This window comes from Micropterus salmoides, unplaced genomic scaffold (genome assembly GCF_014851395.1).
Source record: "Micropterus salmoides isolate LMB-PRFRI ecotype aquatic unplaced genomic scaffold, ASM1485139v1 Ms_hic_scaffold_16, whole genome shotgun sequence".
Lineage (NCBI taxonomy): Eukaryota > Metazoa > Chordata > Actinopteri > Centrarchiformes > Centrarchidae > Micropterus > Micropterus salmoides.
Genome location: NW_024040707.1, coordinates 6,784,634 through 6,806,806, shown reverse-complemented (window position 1 = coordinate 6,806,806; position 22,173 = coordinate 6,784,634). Strand labels below are relative to the sequence as shown.

Genomic DNA, 22,173 nt, shown 5'->3' with positions numbered 1-22,173 from the left:
ATATTTACGCTTGAAACATAAAATACAAATGTTACAGTAATTCATGTGTATTTTATTACACAAAGAAAATTGCTATCACAAAGTTATCACTGAACATTAAGCAATAAATATGAAGTCTGAACACGACAGTATAACGCATTATGTTTGACTATGTTTGTTTACTAGGAAAGAAAAGACTTGACAATGAAATTGAAGAAGAGGGTCACAAACACACGCATACACAGAAAGAAAATGACCAACAGAGGATTATGAATACGCCCTCTATGACACAGTCCCATATTAGGCTGGAACAATGTTTCGAATGTTATAAATGAATTCTGTTCAGCTCAGTCCATCTCCACAGACGTAAATCCAAAGTTTCTGTGCTTTCTTGTCTCGTTAGGAATATAAATGACTTACGTTTACGAGTATGAAGCGCATCTCAGATATCACTTCTACTGTGTTCTGCTCCCCATGATACAATCTGATCCAATGAAAAGGCGTACATTTGGGCCACAGAAGCTCCAAACAGGCTGGCAGTGAGCGAACATGTCCTCATGTCTAGTTAGGACAACCAATATACACTCTCTCCTCCCTTTCTCCATGTCTCTCCACTTTCACTTGCTTCCTTCTCTACTTTTCAATCCACGGCTCTGCCTCCTTTCGGTCTCTGGCTCAGTTTAGGATGGGCCTCCACTTCCCTGGGCATCTTGGCTGGTAGAGCCCTCTGCCTCAGGGGCTGGGGTGGCCCCTGGGTCCCCTTCTGGAGGAAAACAAGGGAAACATTTTTTATTTATTTTTTTAAGAAAAAGGACAAAAAATAAATAAAAATCTGTCAAACATAGTGTATATTATCAAGCTCAAAAGTAGTTTGGCATGTCTAACAGAGGGCAATGCGTCTGCTTTCAGGCTCCACACAGAAAAAAAATGAGAATCCTGAGGAATGAACTACAACTTCCTGTAGCAACACAGTGTCAAGCATGATATGATGCATGATAACGTGAGGCTTCCCACCAGACCAGCATTAGAGTGGTTTGATATACAGCAGTCAAATTGCTTATGTCATAGGAAATGTGTCTTTGACAGAAAAGGAAGAATAACGATGTAAGACGGTCAACACTGGGAACATTTGCGTCATCTTCAGACGTGTTCCTCTTAACAACTTGACACTGAGATTAGAGGAAGCAAGGACAAATTGTCATTGCGCCGCCGTTACGACTCATTTAACACTGAGGCAACAAAGCACAACAATCAAATCTCACTGACACTGCAAGCGGGGCAAAACCACCTGTTTGTATTTATTTATTTTGGTGCATTTAGGTCCAGGGGCCAGTCACACTTTGACTATTAGTTTGAGCTAAATTATAGTCAGAGTTAAGATAGACAAATTAATTGTTGCACAGACAAAGCTGTCTAGTTCTTGACTATCTTCTGGAGGATGAACTTCACTCAAACAGGAAAATGTTTGCCATCTGTAATAATTGAACAACCACAAAAGACATATTGGAAGGAAAATCCAGTAACACAGGGCAGACATGTAGCAGAGATGAGATGCTGTGGATTGTTACTGTGGCAGAGCTCAGTACTTCTGCTAACTCAGTCAGCTCAGGGTAGTTTGGTCAAATGACTGGTGATCTGCTCACTGCTGTATATTTCCAACGAGTTACTGGAGCTTCTACAGACTCTTTTCTTTCTTAATAATTCCATAGCATTGTTAGCAAACCACAAATTACTGTATGAGCCGTGTTTTCCTCGTTTTTTTCAAATGGTGTCACTGGTTAGCAGATGTCATTGGTGTATGGTATATACACCATACATACATACATACATACATACATACATACACACACACACGTATTCAGATGATTTACTGACCTGCAGCCTTCAGGTCCATCTCTGCCAGGTCTTTGGTGAGTTCACTGGTGCTGGCTGCTACTTCCCCCTCCCCTGCGATGTCGGGTACTGCGTTCCTGCGGCCTGTGCGATCACAGTTGATGAAGTCTGAGTACGACGTCTCCACGTCCATCATCTGTCCATGACCAGTGCTCTCATTACACCTGCCAGAGGGAGGAGGGGGAATTCAGGCGGCTGCGGAGGTGTTGCAAGAAGCAAATAAATCACCCTGCTGTCTTGGTCTGCAGGACCCGTGGGAGGATGTTACACTGTGTCCTGTGAATTTCTACTTCAGGAGAATCAACGTGATACACAGGAATACTGTGGCTAGAGAAATAAAAAAAGTAAAGCCGCACAGTGCTGAGCTATTTAAGAGGAAACTGAGGATGCAGAGTGAGAGAGTGGGCAGAAAGGAGACAATTCAAAATCACTTCCACAACCTGAAAGGCTGATGGCTGAGAGAGAATTAATAAAAAAAGAAGAATGAAGGTGTTAATAATTGCCATCCTATTTCTGCACAGCGATTAATGGCACTACCGACATCTGTGCTAATTGGCTGTCCTAATTACATCAGGAAAAACAAAAAGCTGCTCAAATCTCTATTGCATAGCCATACCCATCTACAAGAGACCATTTGTCTGTCCTAAAGGTACTTACACAGCAAGGAAAGAGCACTGATCAATATGGAAAGCAAGAGTGAAAGAGCTTGAAACCATGCAAAGGAGAGGCAGAGGTGGGGCCAGAAAGAGCCCAAGCTAAAAAGTAAGAGCTCCTATTAGCTATTCATTCCTCTTCTGTTTCCTGTTCTCTGTCCATTTTTAACTAGGTCATGGATCTTGCCAAACTCTAAAACACTATACAGCTGGTAATTCCTCAGAGAGAAGAGAACATAAAATAAGACTGCTTAAGAAAAAAAGAAAGGAAGAGAATTGAAAAGATAAGAAAGCAGTAGTAATCCTGTGATGCAAAGAAAGGGAGAAGGAAACCTAGAGTCACTGTATCAGACTGTAAATGTCCTCACAGCTGTTCCTCTCCTACTGAAGATCCCCCACAGGCTAGCACAGATAGATTAGCCCTCACTGCTGTCTATGGGCAACCCAACTAACTACATTACAGCTCCAGACATACCCACTAATAAAGCATGCAACACTTCAGCTACAACCGAACAGCTGAGCAGCGAATCTATGTATCTTTAAGAAACATGCGGGGGTTGGGAGTCTCAAAAGGGAAACAAGAGAAAGAATGAGAGGAATAAAAACAAGCTGGCAGACACAGCTACGACACGCTGACCCAGGGCCAGTCTGTTCCCCAACCTCTTTCACTCACATTCTTTTAGTATCATTCAAAAAAGAAGTTGAAATTGTTTTATTTCTCTTATGTGCAGCATGCGTGCTCCATGCCAAAAAAGGAAGCACCCGGGGTCATTCCCTGAGAGGTCACGAGTCACACCGCCCTTCGCTGCAAACGTGAAATTTGCAGTGAAGGGCAAATCTTTAAGCCCCTGTAAGAGCGGAACCTCAGGAAATGTCAGTGAGTTCTGGGCTGCTGGCATTTCCCTGAGTGCTTCTACTAAACACAAGAGCCACTCTGTATTCCAGACTGCAGATGGTGGTGTGATCCTCTGATGAGATTGTCATCTAGATAGCCGGGATGTATAGTCATTAGTAAGCCAAATCGCCGTGGGAGGCTAGTGTCTCACAGGTTCATAATTACACCTACAGTACTACCTTTTCCACAACATTAAGTTCAGACAGCTGAGGCTTTCACTAACCACTAATCAGTACTGAACAATTTAATGAAAATATCAGATTGCGATTTTTCTGAAAAATGTTGTGATTGTGATAAATTCAACTGCAGTCCAGGACTGTGTTTGATAGATAGATAGATGTCACCGCACCATTCATAACCACACACATATATCTTGTTTGCACTTTTTTAAAATGGTTAAAGAAATGTGCCTGATTTCTACAGAACAAAAAAAAACAAACGTAATTTTAGCTCACTTTTTAGATAAAACAACATATATGCAGACATTTTATCGACCAAATGACTGATCAGTTGCACCATAAAATAATAACAAAGAAAAAGAGCATTGGACAGAGCCAGGCTAGCTGTTTCCTCCCGTTTTCAGTCTTTGTGCGAAACTAAGCTAACTGGCTGTTGGTTGTAGCTTCATATTTACTGCACAGACACTGACCCTCTCATCTAACTCTCAGCAAAACAGAAAATAAGCAGCTTACTGAAAATGTCAAACTATCCCCTCCTATGAATATAGGATATGAAAATTTCACAATAATCAATATAAAAACAGCCTAACTTCTAATCAATGCATTTTCTACACAGAAAGATTTGATTAGAAAATCCATCTTGACTATTAAACACCAGCACTGGCTGTGTATCTGGTGCAGCAATGATTTTGTTTGTGTGCTGCATTATGTTTGGCTTTTTCTACCCCATTGGCCTAGTTGTTATGTGGCTTATGGGAGCCCCATCTAATTGCCATTTGTTTGTTTAATTAGTCGGCTTGCGTGCGCTTGAGGATCTAATCCTACCATGAGATCATTAACAGGTTTCCATGGAAGGATGACGATGATAGTGGTGATGATTTTCTGCCTCCTGGTCTTCGGCACGAGTTCACGCTCTTCTCTGTTTGACTGCCTGGTCTCAGCTGTGGTAGATGCAGTTTAATGGTGCTGTATTTTAAAAAAATCCCCTTATCCCTGAAGTGCACTGTGATGATGAACTTGTTTTTGTGGGACTGACTGAAGAGTGAAGGTTTTGTTGTTATTATTATTCACCTGCTGTGTATTTGTATAATGCAAATGAACATGTAAAGTGACTTGGAAGCAGAATATTAGTAAAAGGCACTGACGACCTTCTGCTGTGTGACGAAACTTAAAGATAAAAGAATAATCAATGCACTTCCTCCGGGGTTGCAATGAACAATTACATGAATCATTTTATCAAATATATAAAATTCCTTTAATGGTTGGTTAATCTATACAGTAAAATAGTGAAAAATGTCTGTCATTACCCAGAACCCAAGGGTTGTTTTCAAGTGTCTTTGTTTGTCCAACAGCCCAAAACTAGAATGTAATGCCAAATGTTTATATTTCTTTAAAGGCATATTGTAGGTGTACTATTTTTACACCTATTAAATGTATGATGCCAGCCATGCATCATTCACAGCTTTCTCACGACAGTATCTCATGACCACATTTAGAAATTGGGGCTTATAGCTCTCTTAAAGTAACTGTCCTAGTTAAATGAAAAGGGTGTCTTTATGTGAAAGGCCAGGGTGTGTATACGGAGGGAAACTCGACGCCGCTGCAGCTGTAAACACTACCGCAAGACAAATGTCACAGGTGTGTATTTTCACTCAAGACAATAACAACTCAATCCTCAAAGGGAAATCGCTGCGGCTCAGCTCATGAGCTGAACTCAGCTTAGCCTCACTCTCTATCCCCTTGTCCTTCCTGTATGTGTGGATCGTTTCCACTGTGGGGAATCTGTCCACGTAAAAGGTATTTCAGGAACACATCCCGATTCAAATTCTGGTAATTCCTTTATTCTTTGAGAAATGGAGCTGCATTGTCATAGCTACACAAAAAGCACTACATCATCTTTGTGAATGAAAGCAGAGGCGAAACAATACTGCACAAACAGGAGTACATACTGTAGGGAGAGAAGTTTCCTTCATGACAGGTTTGAACATGAATAGTGACCATGGTGGGCGAGGTGGCATGTAACAGAAGAGGTTTTGGCATAGAGATATTAGAAACAAAAGCCTCCGAGATCGCTGGGGGGATTTGAGCGATGATAGCCACTTACACAGGGCCCATTGGAGAGGTAGGCTCACTACTTTCCCGTTGGAGCCTTTTAAGCTTTATTTGTGCATAATAAACTAATATTATCTGCAACAACCCACAGAGGGACTGTTTATTGCCAATTTCGAAGTCCATTAGGGCCATCTACACGACCACGTCAAGAGGGATTCTGCTGCATTTTCTGACAAGGCAAAAAGCCTCCACAAGAATGAGTTTCATCTGCCTCTCGTGGCAACTTTTCCAATGGCCTTTTCAACCCTGAGTACTTTCTGAACAGTCTTTAAATTTAGTCTTTAAGTTTCATGGGATTGAGTTGACAAACAACTAAAAGTAAGCAACTAATGATTTTAATTTTATTATCGATTAAGCTGCTGTTTATTTTTTCAATTTATGATTTGGTCGCTTAGATGTAAAAAAAAAAAAAAAAACAACGTAGAGCTGCAACGATAACTCAAAAAATCCATAAATTAATTGGCAACTACCTTGATAATCAAATAATCATTACTAAAAATACTAAACATATGCAGTTTTTCCAGCTCTTAGCTTGTAATATCTTTTGTTTGGGACTTCTAGACTTCATCTTGAGCTTTGAACAGCAATCTGCAGATTCAATAATTGTTAACTGAAATATATTATTGATAATAATTAAATTATCAATTTAATAATTGATAATAATTGAAAATAATAATAGTTGAATTAGAAGCCCTTAAAACTATGGCCATCACAGTTTGCCAGGTGATGTCTTCAAATTTCTTGTTGCGTCCAACCAACAGTCCGAAACATTTAATTTAGAATGATGATGATGAAGACAGAGAAAAACATAAAATCCTCTCATTTGATAAGCTGTAACCAGAGTATGTTTAGCATTTCTGCTTGAAATATGACTTGAGCAATTAGCCAACTATTAAAATTAAATTCTAATCTAACTGAATTAATCGTTTCATCTCTAATAAAATTAGAAGCCCCTCTTGTTTTTTAAATGAAAGAAATTGCCGTTTCAATCAACTTGCACTCAACAACTCTCAGCTATTGCAGCTCTTGTGGTCGAACTGTGCATCAAAAGACAAAGCAAAAATAAAGTTAACAACAAACTGTCTGTCTTACCAAAGTAATCACAGTTGCTTCATCTGCTTTCAAGTGCCTACAAGCAGACCCAAACTCCTTCAGACAAATTCATCCAAATCCATTCACTCTTCAGTGCTAAGTGTTACACAGTGAAAGCACCATAGCACTAGTGCGACTAAGCTCTTTGCCCTCCCGCTAGCTGCCTCTCGTCAAATATGGTCTGGGCACCGTTAGTTCACATGATGTCAGCAGCTGCTTGGTTGACAACGAGCCCACTTCAAACACAAGGGAGCTGTATTTCCTTGTCGGAATTAGCATTGTTGTTGCTCTCTGGTCTTCCTCTCATAAATAAATAAAAGCCCTGGCCATTCAACGCTTGTGTATATATTTGCCCCATATCCTTCCTCTTTTTATGAGACCCAGGGGCTGGTTGTGGGCCTAATTTCCCCTGGTGATGGGAATATTGCAACTTGTCAAACAGCTAGCTTTTGCTCTTTAGCAGCCATTTACACAGACAATGAAAACGTCCCCTGCTGGGGAGATGAGCACACACAAATCTGCTCCACTAAAAAAAAAGGAGGTTGTCATCACCTCTCTCTCGCTGACACTTTAAAGTTTCAAGCTTACTACGAAGTCACAGTAGAAGTCACCATCTTCTCTGTCAGACATGCAGAATTATCACTGATAACACTGGATCCTCTATGCAATTATCTATCTCCTTTTCACTGAGCGCAGATACGCAGAATGATCACTGCCACTCTCGCATAATTGCCATCCTAACTGAACGTACTGAGATCCTACGCCTGAAGGTATAATGAATCAGCCGAGGAACAGGAGATAAGAAGCCTGACCAAGGCCATTAGCATCAGCAGCTGTGGAAAAGTCTTGAGTGAACTAATGAATAAAACAAAAGGCTCGGGCAAGGCTGCTTCTTCAGAAAGCTACAGCCAAATCGAAAATCAATCTAGCTTGGTCAGATTATCTCAGCAGGCATACACAGAAGCAGCTAGAGTTGTGGTTACTCACTTCACACACAGAGATCAATTCCCAGTATTCATCTCTCACGAGAGATCAGTGGTGGAGAAAAACATACATATGAGTGGCCTTGCTCTAAAAAGAGTTGTCCACCATTAATAAAATGGCACCCACACTCTGATTTTGACTGCCGGCATGCTGAGTAGGGCTGCGAGTTTCCAAAGCCCAAGGTGAACAGTTCAAAAGACAAAGATAGTCAATCACAATGACATCAAACAGAGAAATACAGCAAAACCTTACATCTAAGAGGCTGGAAGCAGAAGTTTGGCCATATTTGCTTGAAAAAAAACTTTTTCTGCAGATCAACTTATCATTTCAGCTCTACTTACCTGCAGTACACATAAGTAATCTGTTATAAAACTGTTTACTTTCTGAGGACAGACAAAAGATAGTGATAAAATGTAATAATGAAATATAAAGATTAGGATTGGCTGCCATGACCAATTATTTTCTATTACCAATTAATCTATTTAAGGGATGCAACTAACAATTATTTTCATTGTTAAATCAATTGCTAAATCTTTTGATTATTTTATCAACTAATCGATTAGTTGTTTGGTCTAAAAAAAAAAAAAAGGCAACCTGTGTGGTTAGGTTTCCATGGACAGAAGGTCTTCTTGACTCTGTTCTGCAGGTTACCATGATCAGTGTACTGTTAAACAATAATTCAACACTTATCCATAGACCTCTTGATGGCCGTCAGCATCAGTTGTTGAGTTTGCAAGATGTTGAGGTCTCCAATACCACCAATAAAAAGAACCAGTGAAGCCTCTTAGATGAGTGGAGAAGTGTCTTAGCTACATAACAAACGTAACTGACTATTGCTAGATTTCCCTCACAGTGAAAAGAAAAGCAAGGTTCTGTGCTCATTGGTTGGTTCTTTAGTTTGAGGAAACAGTATTGTTTAACTCTTAATTTGATAATCAAAACAGTGATTGGACTAAAACAAAATCACTCCCACATATTGAACAGCAGGCTAATCATTTTGTAAGAGACTGAAGTAAACTATAGCTGTTTTAACTGCCAGAAACAAAAAAGAACATACAGTTATCGATGAAAGCTGTTAGACATCAAACACTTGGGTGTTAGTATCAAAGTGAAAGGGATTTCAGGCTTTTAAGGCCTCATATAACCATGTTGTGCACACACCTACTTCAATGATGAGACCTAGAGGAGACACACAGAAAGCGATAGCGGTAATACAGAGGGATAAAACCTTTGGGAAAAGCAGAAGGAAGATGAGAGGAAGATGAAGCAGTGGAAGATGAAAGGCTAGGAAGAAATGAAGGGAACCACTTGACAGTTCTGCCATGAAAAGTAATCTTTCAATTCAGTGTCAAGTGTGCAACACACGCTCCCGTTTTAAAAAAACGCTGCCTGATCCAAAATAGATTCATGTTGGAAAATAATGCAGCATATTCTACATGAAGAAAAAAGGGCACAAAAGCAAAGCAGATGCTATTCGTCATAATTGCAGTAAAGGTGAACTGTTTTATAGTGCCACTGTGCAATCCTTATTAACCGTCAGTCTGCCCACCACACCCACATTCAAAACTTTCTTAACTCGCCCCTGAATCATGTTACACTGGACTACTTCTTGGTCGATTGTTGTAACTTCCTGAAATGACCACTGGTTGCTTGGACACCTCAGAGTGACGAAACATCAAAATATAAATATCACCAAGTGAATCCACCCAAATTACAACCTCACATTTACAGGCCAAGTCACTTCATGACTTCCAGAAACAAAAGACATATCTCACCTCTCAGTGACACTAACTGAGCACAAACTAGGAACCCAAAACTCCAGTGCAAGTCGACTCCCGTAAACAAATGGCAAGATGGCGTAATACAAGACAACACTGGAAAGACAAGAAATACTACTACAGACTTTCCTTTTGTTAGCACAGCTCACTTCGCAACAGCTCAGTCAATCAATACCAGTCCTTCAGGAGAAAGGGCCAGTGCATCATAATACTGCTATGCCTTCACACAATACACAGCAAAGTAAGAGGATCACATACAGGATCAGATATCCGTGTTTGAAGGTAAGCAAAGGTTACATTACCAGAGGCGTTGAATGTATAACACAGTGTCCTCTGTGTGAGTGTCCCTGAGGCCCAAAACTGCAAATAAAGCAGGGAGACAAGTGGCCAGACAGCCAGACATATGAGACTGAGTCTACTGTAGCAGCACGCCCTGCCTCCAGCTATAGGGAATCCCCTGGTTCGTGTGTGCGTGTGTGTGGTTGGAGGGGGGGGGGGGGGGGGGGTAGGATGGGTGTGACTGAGTCTCATCAACCACAAATGATGCACAGCTGAGTCAGGAGCAGGTGCTCCAACTGGACTGGACAAAATGAGGAGATTACAACCCCCTCCCCACGAAAAACAAACACGTTCTCACGTCTCCATTTCCAAATTGTGCCACAACTGTTCCTTTAGATTCTCATCATTCTCAAGTCTCTTCACAGGCAGTGTTGTTACAAAAACAAATGTGTCGGGAGAAACAGATTTTCACATCAGCGAAACAAAAACAGATGGCCCTTGTGTATGAAATTTCCCATCTCTCGCGATAAAAACAAGGAACACTGAAATGAATGTTCCTTCAGACAAACATGTCTGGACAGTTCTTCTCTTGTTTACTTGAAAAGATAAACTGATTTATGACAGTGTGGAACAGCTCTGGGGGATATTGTAGATTAAGGATGTGACGTGGCTGTAATTTTTTTATTTATTTATTTTTTAAAGGTGCTACGTCCGAGTTGAAAACTTTAGATCTGGGTGACTCTGCTGTGTGTCTGGAAAAGTACTGAAAGAGATGACAGGACACACACAAAAAAAAAGCACCACTTAAGAAGTGTTGTTCTGAAAGTTGGGTATATTTTATGTCTGTTCTTGGTTGGTTAATCGGTTAAGTTTACCTTGAAACACCACCATTTTAATGTTGTGAAGATGTGATGGCATTTTCACTTTGTTTGGTATTTTATAGAGCAAAGGATTAATCGATGACTCTAGAAAATCTGTAGATTAACTGATAATTAAAATAATCATTAGTTGCTGCCATGATAGGCAGCAACTAATGATTATTTTAATTATCAGTTCAAATCAAATCAATCAAATTAATTTTGTTACTTCTGTTATGAAAAGTGCCACATAAATAAATCTTCCAGTTTTTGTTATTGGAGCTAAAAAATAACAACAATTGATTGCTTGCAGACCTTAAATAATTAAGTGAGTAATCAATTAGTTGATCAAGAGCATATTAATTGATTAATCTTTCAGTTAGTTATTTAATGGAGTACAAATGGCAAACATTCTCTGCTTTCAGCTCCCTTAATGAGAAGATTTGAAGGTTTTCTCTGTCACAGTAAACTGAGTCTCTTTCTATATAATACATAACATCTCTGGAATCTTATCATTATGGCCGCAACTAACAATTTTTACTATTATTGATTTATCTGGAGATTAATCCATCAGTTTCCTAAAACCCAAATGTCTTTTGTCCAACCGCAAGTTCAAAACTGAAGACACCCAGTTCACAATGAAAACCAGTAAATATATTTGAGAGGCTGAAAGCTAAACATGACTTAGACATACATGTATCTAATGTAATGCTCTTAAACTGAATCAGTAGATTAATCGATTGAAACAAAATTAATTGGCAGCAGTTTTAATAATGAATCATTATAGTTGTCTACGAAAAATGCAAAACATTCTCTGGTTGCAGCTTCTAAAATGTGAAGATTTGCTGCTTATTTTTAAATCATTTAAAAGTGAATCTCTTATTTTTTTGATTTATCCATAATCAGTGTGTTGTAACTGTTAGTTGCAGATGTTTGATCCAATCACACAGCATTCTGCGATGAAGATTCATATCAAACTTAAGTTACATTTTTAATCAATTAAAATTTGAATGCATTTATATTTTCTGTTATTTTATTAAATCATCTCCCCTGATTGTCTCAAAATTACTTGTAGGGTTACAACTTAATTATTTATCTGCCTATTGTTTCTCAAATCATCAATAAGTCGTGTAGTTTGGTTATAAAATAGTGAAAAATGCTCATCACAATTTCCTGGAGCCCAATGTGACATCTTTATATTGCTTGACCAACTCCCAAAGATATTCAGTTTTCAATTAAGTTTTTTAATCAATTAATCAACTATTAGTCATTTCCCCATTCCCTGAAGTCTTCGGGTGTCACCATGCTTGGTTTCTACATCTATAATGCAGAGGTTCATGTGCTGTGGATAGCTGGTGTGTGATTTTCCTCCCACTATCCGTTCTATCTATTCTAATTCTACTGCTAGGTTGCCCGGTTCTATTTCCGTCCACACATTTAACAACACGAGACCTCAGCAGGAAGCAGGTGGTTTGTTTGCTGTGTTGTTTATGTCCTATCTTTTCCCAGGCTCGCTGCGCACACACTGGAGGCTGAACAAGACCCTAGTGCTGCTGAGGAGGAGGACAAAGTCAGGACAAGGGGGGGAGATGAAGGGATAGGAGAAGAGATGGCGAGGGAGGTATGGAGAAACATGAGGGGAGGATGGAAAGCAGTTGAGGAGGCATGAGGATGTCGACAGGAAAAAGAGAGAGGACGAGAGGAAGGAATGCAGGCATGTTTGTTGTGCTTTCTAAATAAGGAAAAATCCCTCCCGTGTTTTCATTACTTTTTTGAGAACTTGAGAAGCATAATACATCCTCCTTGGTTATGCTGCAGCGCACAACCATTTTGCCAATCTGTAACAGAATATATGATTTGGTTGCAGGCTACGTCCCTCTGCACCACCTGTTATACGGACTCCCCCAATCCTCTCTCTAATAAAATAACACATAACACAAACCTCATTTAGCTCTGCTCACTCACAAATCTAGAGCTCTGATTACTCTAACCTCAACTGCTTTTTATGCTGCATTTAAAATAACCTGAAGAACACCAGTCGCTGTTCTCACCTGTACTGATCGCCACGGGGTGTTTGAGGTTTGCCAAGTAAATCCACTCAACTGCATTATCGCACTTTTCTCCCACAAGTTTGAGAGGATGTGGGCGTCATGTGATTCGATTTGCTGGGTTGACGGGGATAAAAAGGCACATACGTAACCCTCCTCATGAGCAAACACATACAGGAGAGGAAGCAATCGTAATCTTTCCTCTAGACCTAGATAACGACACCATCATTCATGCTGGTGCACAGGACAAACACCTTCAGCTGTTCTAATGTGTTCCAAACCTGCTGTGATAGCAAAACAAACAAACAGTGGTGGAGGACGTATTCAGCTCAATTACTCAAGTCCTTCATTCAAAATCCAACTTAAGGTCAAATACAGACATATTATCAGCAAAATGTACTTAAAGTATCAAAGTAAAAGTACTTGTTGTACAGATAAATGACAGTGTTATTATGCATTACATTATTACATTGTTAAAGGGGCTATATGTAGTTTTGTAATGAAATTAATCACTTTTTATTGCCTATGTGTGAATGGGTTGTAATCTCACATACAGTAGAAATGAACCATTAGCCGGCTCTCTCTGTTACCTATAACAGCCTTTATACTGCTCCCTATGTGAAGATATCGGGTCGGATTTTTTGCTAAACCCATTGGGGAAACATATTTAAGTACTTATTAATTATATTCCACTACAGTCAGCAGACTTTATATCCTGTCTTTAAAAGCCTGAGTAAGGCTTTCTGCTGAATACCATTCGGTCATCACGGTCCTCCATGCCAGTAACAATTATTTGTCTTATTAAGAACAATTAACATATTTCACTTCCTATAGCAACAGAACGGGAAATGTGATGTACTTTTAACATTTCATTGTCAAGTGCATTTTAATGACTCAATAATTTGCTCTCCAGTTCCTGTGAGCTGGCTCCTACTGACACGGCTTATCATTTCCCCTCCACTGGGATTTGCACGAAAACCTTTTCGGCAAAACAATCAAATATTTTAAAGCAAACTGAGCCGGAGAAAGTGGATAAAATCAAAACATGAAGCAGATCACAAACAAGTGAAGGTCATGTAGTTCTGTTTACCCTCAAAACATTTTTCTGTCACATTTCTTTTAAAGTTCAACGATGTTAACACATCACGTGGGATTTGAAATGGGCCACTCCATCTAAAATAATTAAAGCTCATTTTCATTTTTTCATGAAGAGAGACGCTCATCAAATCATCTTTCACTGACTTGCTAGGACATGTTTATTTTACTTCCAAACCAATTCACAAGGTTGAGACCCCATTTACATAATAAGGCTTGATTATAAAATTCTCTCAGCAAATAGTTTCAAAACAGTGCTTATTCAACATCTCAGTTTAAGCTGATGCTGTCGGCTAATGCAGCTCTTTGCTACATTAAATCAACTGGCTTAATGCTAAAAAACAGACGGCAACCTCGTCAAACAATGTCAATGTCAGGAAGAGGGAGTGCATGTGGAAACAGATTTGAGTCTTATAAATGACAGGAAGAATTTAAAAAAGAACTAATGGATGTATAATGTCCATCCATCTTCTACAGCCACTTAGTGTGTGAGGGTTTGCGGTAAGCTGCAGCCTCTCTGACCGAAGGTCCATATCCGGGGCTGAAAAATGAAACGCGGACGTGCCAATCTCCAAAGTTGCCCATGTTAAAATGCCCAACTTTGCAGCAGATATAAACATGTTTACAGCCTGGTGCAAAAAAAAAAAAAACAGTTTATAGCTAATTTCCTTCTTCATGACAACTTTGCAGGGGGCGACTTTTTATATAACTCACCAGTGTTGTCAAAAATATCGATTTTTTGATACAAATTGATTATGAATATTTCAAGTAGGGCTGTCCCCGACTAAGGATTTACATTGTCGAATCGGAGTCGTCATGTCCTGCCTATAGTCGAATCATCTCTGTTTTTGTGCGTGGCGGGGGGGGGGGGGGGGGGGGGGTCACATGGTAGCTCTGCTTTAATCTTCAGAAGCTACAGAGCTGCAGTCTCTATTCATTCAACTTACGCTGTAAATTTCCACCTAAGCTGAGGCTTTTTCAAGACCCTTTTCACTCTCTCTCCTCTGCCATTCACCGGTCTTATGCAGTTTTGCATGGATTCCGTGCTGCCGACAACTGCATGCCAACGTCGCGGTTCCTCAACGGTCTATTTCAAGTACACAGCTATTTAAAAAATGCTAAAATATTCTTTGTGTGGTTCGTCAACGGTGATAAATTTTCCTAAAGTCCCACGAGGTGCGGAGAACTCGGCACAACACCAGTGAAGCTGGGGCTCAGTCTCTTCAGCAAGTGTTCCTCTTCTGCCAGGCGGCTAGCCACTAGGTGGTCCAGCAACCAGGCTTCATTCGTCCTGCCTCAGCTCTACCTCTTTGCATATTTTTGGAATAGCCAGAGTCAAGCAATGCCAAGATGAGAGCTGCCCACACTAAGCTTCACAAGAGCTGCAGCATTTTTTGCTTAGAAAGGTTCCTAACTGACTGATGTGATCCGGAAGTATTTAAGAGGCAGCAATAAGAGCTGGTCGAATTCTCCAAATGCTAAGGAAAGGTGCTTACATGCTTCCTTTCTTATCTCCTTTAGCATAGGGTACACTGGACCATCTTTTACAAAAAGGAGATTTACAGAAAGGAAAGGAGATAATGTGGTCCCACAATTCCTTGCGGCAGCAATTTAAAGCAATACACCACTCTCAAACTCAAATGTTAAAATCCATCGATCGCATTTTGCAAAATCCTTGCAATACATGACTGACAAGAATGGCAACAAACCTTTTCTCTTTATTGGACCCATGATACTTGATTAAGACACTTTTTGTTTGTTTTCAAACTTTTGGTTTGTTTTCTTTGGGCTATCTTATACTGTTTCAACACAGTTTTATGCTTCAGATTGTTGAAATATGCCATCAAGTGTTGTATTTGAATTTTCTACAATAAAAATAAAGAAATCATTGACCATGACGGATAAAGGACGTCGATCACCATTTACGTTACCATTGGCTATTGTGACATTTTCTCTCTTATGCCATAACTTGCTAATATGCATATGTTTTGAATCGTCAAAAATAATTAAGACCTATATGTGAGCTATGTTACTAGTCTTGTAAAATGATCAAAATGAGGATAATGTTAAAATGTGTAGGTTAACGGTATATGCTCAGTTTAAATTAGTTATTTTTGGCCGATGTATTACCAGTCTTCAGCAATATCATTAATTTTTCAAAAATCTAAAATCTCGAGTAAATGTTATGTATTATTTACAAACGATAATTTGGATTCATGTTGATAAATATGGGAGGGCAGGAAGGTGAGTGTCAGCAAGCATTCTCAATGTGACAAACATTTAGATTATTTGGTGACTGATTATGTGTCTTTTTGCAACATTAAAAACCCACAGGGCAATGTGTAAAAGATGCGCTTTTTGTAGTCCATCTTCAGAACGCTGTAGATTCACCATGGCAGGCCGCGTCAGTAACGTCCACCGTTCCATAATTACGTAGCCTAGATAAGTGCAGTCGGAATCTCTTAGCTCCGCCGCTGTCTTTTCCTAAGTCCTTATAAATTCTTCTTCACATCTTTTCTTGACGTCATGACCAAACATTTAAATGATACTCCACCCAAAAGTACCACCCTCATTCCCTCTGGGCATAATACGCTTGTGGCGTGATCCCTTGCAGGGGCTGTGGTCGGTTTGTATTCACAGTGGTTACAGTATATTTCAATGGTGACCCAGTTTCACAGCATACAAAAAGGTCCAATCCAAATAAACTTCAAGACTATTCCTGGAGGATAAGTGTCTTTTCTGTCAGTATGTTCTGAACACTCATATTTTTCTCAAAGCTTACATGCAGTCCTGTTGACTGTGCAAGAATGTACATAATTTTCTGAGCACCAGTCTAGTTCACCACCCCGGCTGTGGCTGCTCTGCCTCAAGTTGATCAGTAAGGAGGTGCCCTTGTGGCAAATCAAAATAAAACTGCTGTTTCCTGTGCCCTCTGAGAAAGAAAGTTCTCAAAGCAATAGAAATTGTTGGCAGTGTTGTTACAATAGGTTTCACAGTGATATATAGATAAAAACAGTAAACCAGCACACCCTTTAGCCCTGAATAAGTGTAGACGTGCTCTTGATAACCCATTTTTATCTCAGTAATTCAGTCTGTTCCACCACTGGTTAGACCTGCCAATTACAAGAGAGGCAAAGAAAAAGTGCAATTTTACCAACTGCGCCATGTCTGCAAATCTCATCCAACAATGTCAGAGCTGCTATCATTAACCACGACCAATACCCATGCCTGTGGTTATTTATAGCGCCTGTATCCTTATTTCATTCAATGTAGACCTATCTGTAAACCATTGTAGGAGGTTATTTCTCAATCATCATTATTAAATGTCAGAAAGAAAATCAATGATCTAGTTTATGGTACAATTAACAAAACAAAGTGCTTCACAATAGAGGATAAAATGAAAGGAACTTCAAAACGGGGACATGCAATAAAAGAATAAAAAAACTGACCCTTCGCTAAGCCATGCCCCCCTTAGTTACTGTTTCTAAGTCCAGCAAACTGTTGGACCTGTCAGACTTTTATCATGGCACTGCCACTGTCTATTACTGCACAGAAGCAGACAGTTTTGCAGTTGCATTAAACATTTGAAGGTTGTATTCAGGCTGTCAGACGGACTCAAACGGACTCAAACTGATGTGAAAAAAATTAAAGACAGAAGCTAAGCCTACCAATCACACAGTGAAAGTGAACCACCGCATCCCCTGACGACTGAGACAAAAGACAACGATATTAAGGATCAACACTGTTCCTGTAAAGCTGGGTAGGTCTCTATTCACTATTACAATCATTAAAATGCTAAAGCAGTAGGTTTGCATAACATTACGTATTCAGTAGTAAGTTAGCTAGCGTTAGCCAGAGCCCTCTGGCTTTAGCTAACTAACATTACATTAGAAACAATCCACAGCCTACATTTTCTGGATTTATTGTAGGTTTTGGAAAGAGAATAAATTAAACTTCTCCTTTCAACCTCTCTGGTTAGCGAATGTAAGTATTACATAAGTGGCCCAGGAACATCCATCCATCCATGATCAACCGCTTATCCTGCGTACAAGGTCGTGGGGGCTGGAGCCAATCCCAGCTGACATCAGGCAAAAGGCATGGTACACCCTGGACAGGTCGCCAGTCCATCATAGGGCCAGACAACTCACGCTCACACTTAAGGACAATTTAGGGTCACCAGTTAACCTAGTCTGCATGTCTTTGGACGGTGGGAGGAAGCCGGATCACCCGGAGAGAACCCACGCAGACACGGGAGAACATGCAAACTTCACACAGGGACAACCGGGGTTTGAACCCGCAACCTTCTTGCTGTGAGGCGACAGTGCTAACTACTGCACCACCGTGCCGCCCGGCCCAGGAACTGTGTTTCACTAAATCTTGGGAAAATACAGCAAAAAATAGCTTGTAAATGACTCCTTTTGCATTAGCGTCAATGGAGCGCAGCCATAAAAGTGTCAGACCTCAGTTGGAGCGAGTCCTATACTGCGCTGTGATTGGCCAACTGCGAATTCAGGGTGTGTCTAAGCGAAGAGTCAATTGCTCACAAAAAGTAATTGCCTTTCATTTATGTTTTACAACAAATACACATCACTGTGTAGACTGCAAAAACATCAATCAGTGAAACTTGAAGTTACAGAATAAATAATTGTTTCATTCTTATAAGCGGAATCTCTCGCAGAGGTCTTGCATTTCCTCGTGTAGCCTTTTCTGTCTGGTACACGAGACATTAAAGGGTTGATGACACTCATTTCTTTTCTCATGGGGAAGCCAGGGAGCTAAAAACAGAGGAGCTTAAGTCCTCTGCACACAGGGCAAAGAATGCGGTTGGCGGTCAACCGACAAATCCCTGTCCACAAAATATATAAGCATTAAACCCATGATTACACAGAGGGATGCATACAAAAATAGACCCTGAGCAGTGGGTTCACATAGTACCAAAAATAGTGCACTGTTATGGACTCATCTACAGACTGTTGTTTTCTGATCCGTGTAATCTTAAACATGGGAAGGTCCCTGGGCAGGCGACTGATTGTGGACATATTCTCAAAGAAATCTAGAAGGCACTTGAACCAATTATGAGAATAGACTGCTATTTTTATCTAAAACATGTAATAGTGTGTCCTTGTTGCAGCTATATGAATCCAGTAGACTCAGATTCCCCATTAAGAGACCATATTCTCAATATAGAACATATCAAGGAGAGCTAATTTAACCTACAACTACAACTGCAATACAGAGATAGCTGCAGGCAGGAAAGAAAATTTGATGACCACTTATGGAAAAACGTGACAGAAACAGCCACACAGTTACCATCCCTTCCCCTGTCATGTATACTTAATATAGGCTCTCAGCATAGGAATATTAGAGGTCTAAATATTCTCAGGGTAATCATGTTATTGTTGGCAGCCCACAACAGGAGCAGATATGAGTTCTATTTACTAAAGGAGTTGGAGGAGGAGATAAGTGTTGGTAAGAGCTTTGGTCATGCAGCACTGCAGATAATCATAACTGTACTAGCATGACTTTATTACTCACGATTCGGATGCTTTCTTTCTTTCTATGTCACAGATTAGAAGGTGCATAAGGCATAAAGGCCCCTGAGGACAAGCCTTCATAACCAAAACGAGAGCGCATGTAATCTTAATGGTACGTGGGCTGTCTTGAAACACCGAAGGGACGGATCTGCAGGGTTCTGCCCAAGGTCAGCGGGGCATGTGTGCGACTGGGGTTCTCTTGCATCACTGCGCTCTCTGATCTGGCTCTGCTCCACCCCCACCCCCCCTTGGCCATTTTGAAGGATAACAGACCATGTTTGGTTAGCTGGTACAAAGAGGGGAGACGAGGCAGTAGAGAGCTGTTCCAAAGAAGGTCATATCTAACAGGAGACTGCACAGATTGTACAAGATTTAATCTTAAATTCATCAAGTGGCTTAATCTGCCACCAATATATAAAAAAAAGTATCTCTTTAATGTCAAAATTCAAATGTTGCCATTTCAAGTGCGGCCAGACAGATTTGCCTTTCAGCTCTTGGTAAAATATGAAAACATGAAGTGCTCTAAATAACTTGAGCTGATATGATTAGTCAAAATAATCTATCAAACTATTTTGATAATTGTTAGTCATTTTTCAAGCAAAAATGCCAAACATTCCTGCTTCTAAACTGTGACAATTTGCTGGTTTTCTTCGTCTTATGTGACCATAAACTGAATATCTTTAGGTTTTGGAGTTTAGATTTAATATCTAAAACTTTGGGCTTGTTAGGGTAATTTTTCACAATTTTCTGAACATTCTTAAGCCAAAAGATCTATCAATTAATTTAGAAGATATTCAGCAGCAAAATAAGAATCCTTACTTGCGGTCCTACTTTTATTTATTTATTTTATTTTATTTTATTGCCCTAGCTTTACTCCTTCATGTTCCATTTCTAACCTGGACCCAGAAAAATATTTGTCTTTCCAAACCTGGACATCACTGGTGTGTGCAACAGTTTCCCTGAGCCATAAAATGCCAAATCAGTACACATTACTGCTTCACGTTGCTTTTGTTAACCTCATCCCTGTCCAGACCCTGTCCCTGGTTGTTGTTGACAGTTGTGCTACTTTAATAAAAATTTGCTAGTGCATTTTAATGTCTAGATACATGTTATCCGCGCACTGACTGAGCTCAGGGAAAACCCTGTTTTGGTCACAGTCTGCCAGCCAGTCCACAGTGAAGCAAACACCACAGGCAGGCGAGAAGCCAGTATTTATCTTCACCAGTGCCCATGCCCAGTAATGCTGGCCCTTGCCCAGCAACACTCATCCAAAGTGGGGGGTCCCAGGCTGCTGCTGCTGAATCTCCATCCAGACCTGTTATTTTACACAACTCACCTCCAGGAACAAAAACTGTACTGACATGTCCCTTCTTGTCTCAGCAGACAGGTTGCTGCATGAAAAGCTGCTGTCATCACTGCCTTGATTATCTTATCGAGTTAGAAAATAAAAGGCGAAGTTAATTTGTGTTTACAGGGGGAGGGGGCTGGCTGGCTGGCTGGCTGGGTGCATTGACAGAGGAGAAAAAGCATAGTCGATGAGAGGAGAGCTTTCAAAGAGCTATCCAGGCTGTCATTAGCTATCCTGAATGCAGCATCTAATGTGTGGGAAGGACGTGCATGCCAGTCATTTAAACTGTAACCACACTAGCATTCGAGGGAGGGAGAAAAATGTGAATATCATTAACAATCATAATGTAATTCTACATTTACTGACACGATAATTTTAGCCGTAGGCTCTACACAGAAAACATGTATTGTCTCACGTTGGTCGCTGTTTTGTCTAGGGGGAAATGCCTCACTAAAATAATGGAGAACCCGTCGCTTCGTGACTCTGCAGCTCCCTGCAGTTGGTGACTTCAAACTGCACAGCAAAAGCCGTTTCCCTTGCCGTACACATATCAGTAATGTCGCCAATAGAAGAAGAAGAAAAACGCCACTAACCTTGGTCGGGTCTCCTCCTGTTATCCACTTGTTACAATGGAAATTTAACACCATGGATCCCCAGTTAAGTTTCCTGGCAGTCGGACAAAAACCGCAGCACGCCGGGCGAGCTGGGCCGAAACTGAAGCGAGCTGGTGCGGAGAAAGGAAAAAAAAACGCGTGGTGAAGAAGTGTGTGTTTAAAGCCTAGGTGGGTTTGTTGTTTTCTTTCTCGGGCTACCGTCGGCAAACAACGAGAAAAAGGTTGTGTCTTCAAACAGCTGTTTTCCAAAATGGAGTTAGCCGTGGCTGAGCCAATCAGAGCGCGCCTGTGGAGGCTCCCACTCCTCTGTGGGCAGGAGCCAACGCAACACACTGCACCCTGAAGATCAAACACTTCACGATTATTAATTTTTTATTTATTTGTTTATGTTGGGTTTTTTTTCCCGGGATGGTTCATTGTAGCCTTTCAAGGTTTATCAGACGCACATCAAACAACCAGACACCTTAATTTATGAGATTTCCTTGCAGGGAACACCCTAATGTGGTTTCTTATGTTGGCTTTAGCCAGTGTTGAGTGTAGCTAAGTAGGCTATATTTATCCAAGTACAAGGCACTTATACTTTACTTGAGTATTTACATTTTATGCAAGGTCTACTGCATCTCAAAGGCAAATATTGTACTTTCACTCCACTACAAATGTTCAAGCCCTTCCTGTTCAGGGGAAACCATGTCAGATAAAATAAGGGATTAAATTTCCCTTTATGGGTTGAGAATATTCTCCCCTTTCTTAAGATAAATAAACAGTTTAAACCCCCTTAGACCAGCTGGAACATGTGTAGTCATGAAGCTGAAAACTGGGCTGTTTGTCTGAGC

The 22,173-nt window shown here is 40.4% G+C and overlaps 1 protein-coding gene across 3 annotated transcripts; it reads right to left on the bottom strand.

The window, feature by feature from the left end:
- Positions 1–31: 31 nt before the first annotated feature.
- On the bottom strand, positions 32–21,593 carry pkig (protein kinase (cAMP-dependent, catalytic) inhibitor gamma). Of its 3 annotated transcripts, none has more exons than XM_038723009.1 (3): positions 21,320–21,593; positions 1,855–2,067; positions 32–742 (listed from the first exon to the last, which is right to left on the bottom strand). In XM_038723009.1, exons 2-3 carry the CDS (start codon positions 2,006–2,008, stop codon positions 660–662), a joined length of 237 nt encoding a protein of 78 aa, XP_038578937.1. In that variant the 5' UTR covers positions 2,009–2,067; positions 21,320–21,593; the 3' UTR covers positions 32–659. The 3 variants fall into 3 exon arrangements, with proteins under 3 accessions (XP_038578937.1, XP_038578936.1, XP_038578935.1); XM_038723008.1 differs by having other exon boundaries at positions 1,855–2,036; positions 21,320–21,591; XM_038723007.1 differs by lacking the exon at positions 21,320–21,593 and adding an exon at positions 9,868–10,013 and having other exon boundaries at positions 1,855–2,036.
- Positions 21,594–22,173: the final 580 nt, after the last annotated feature.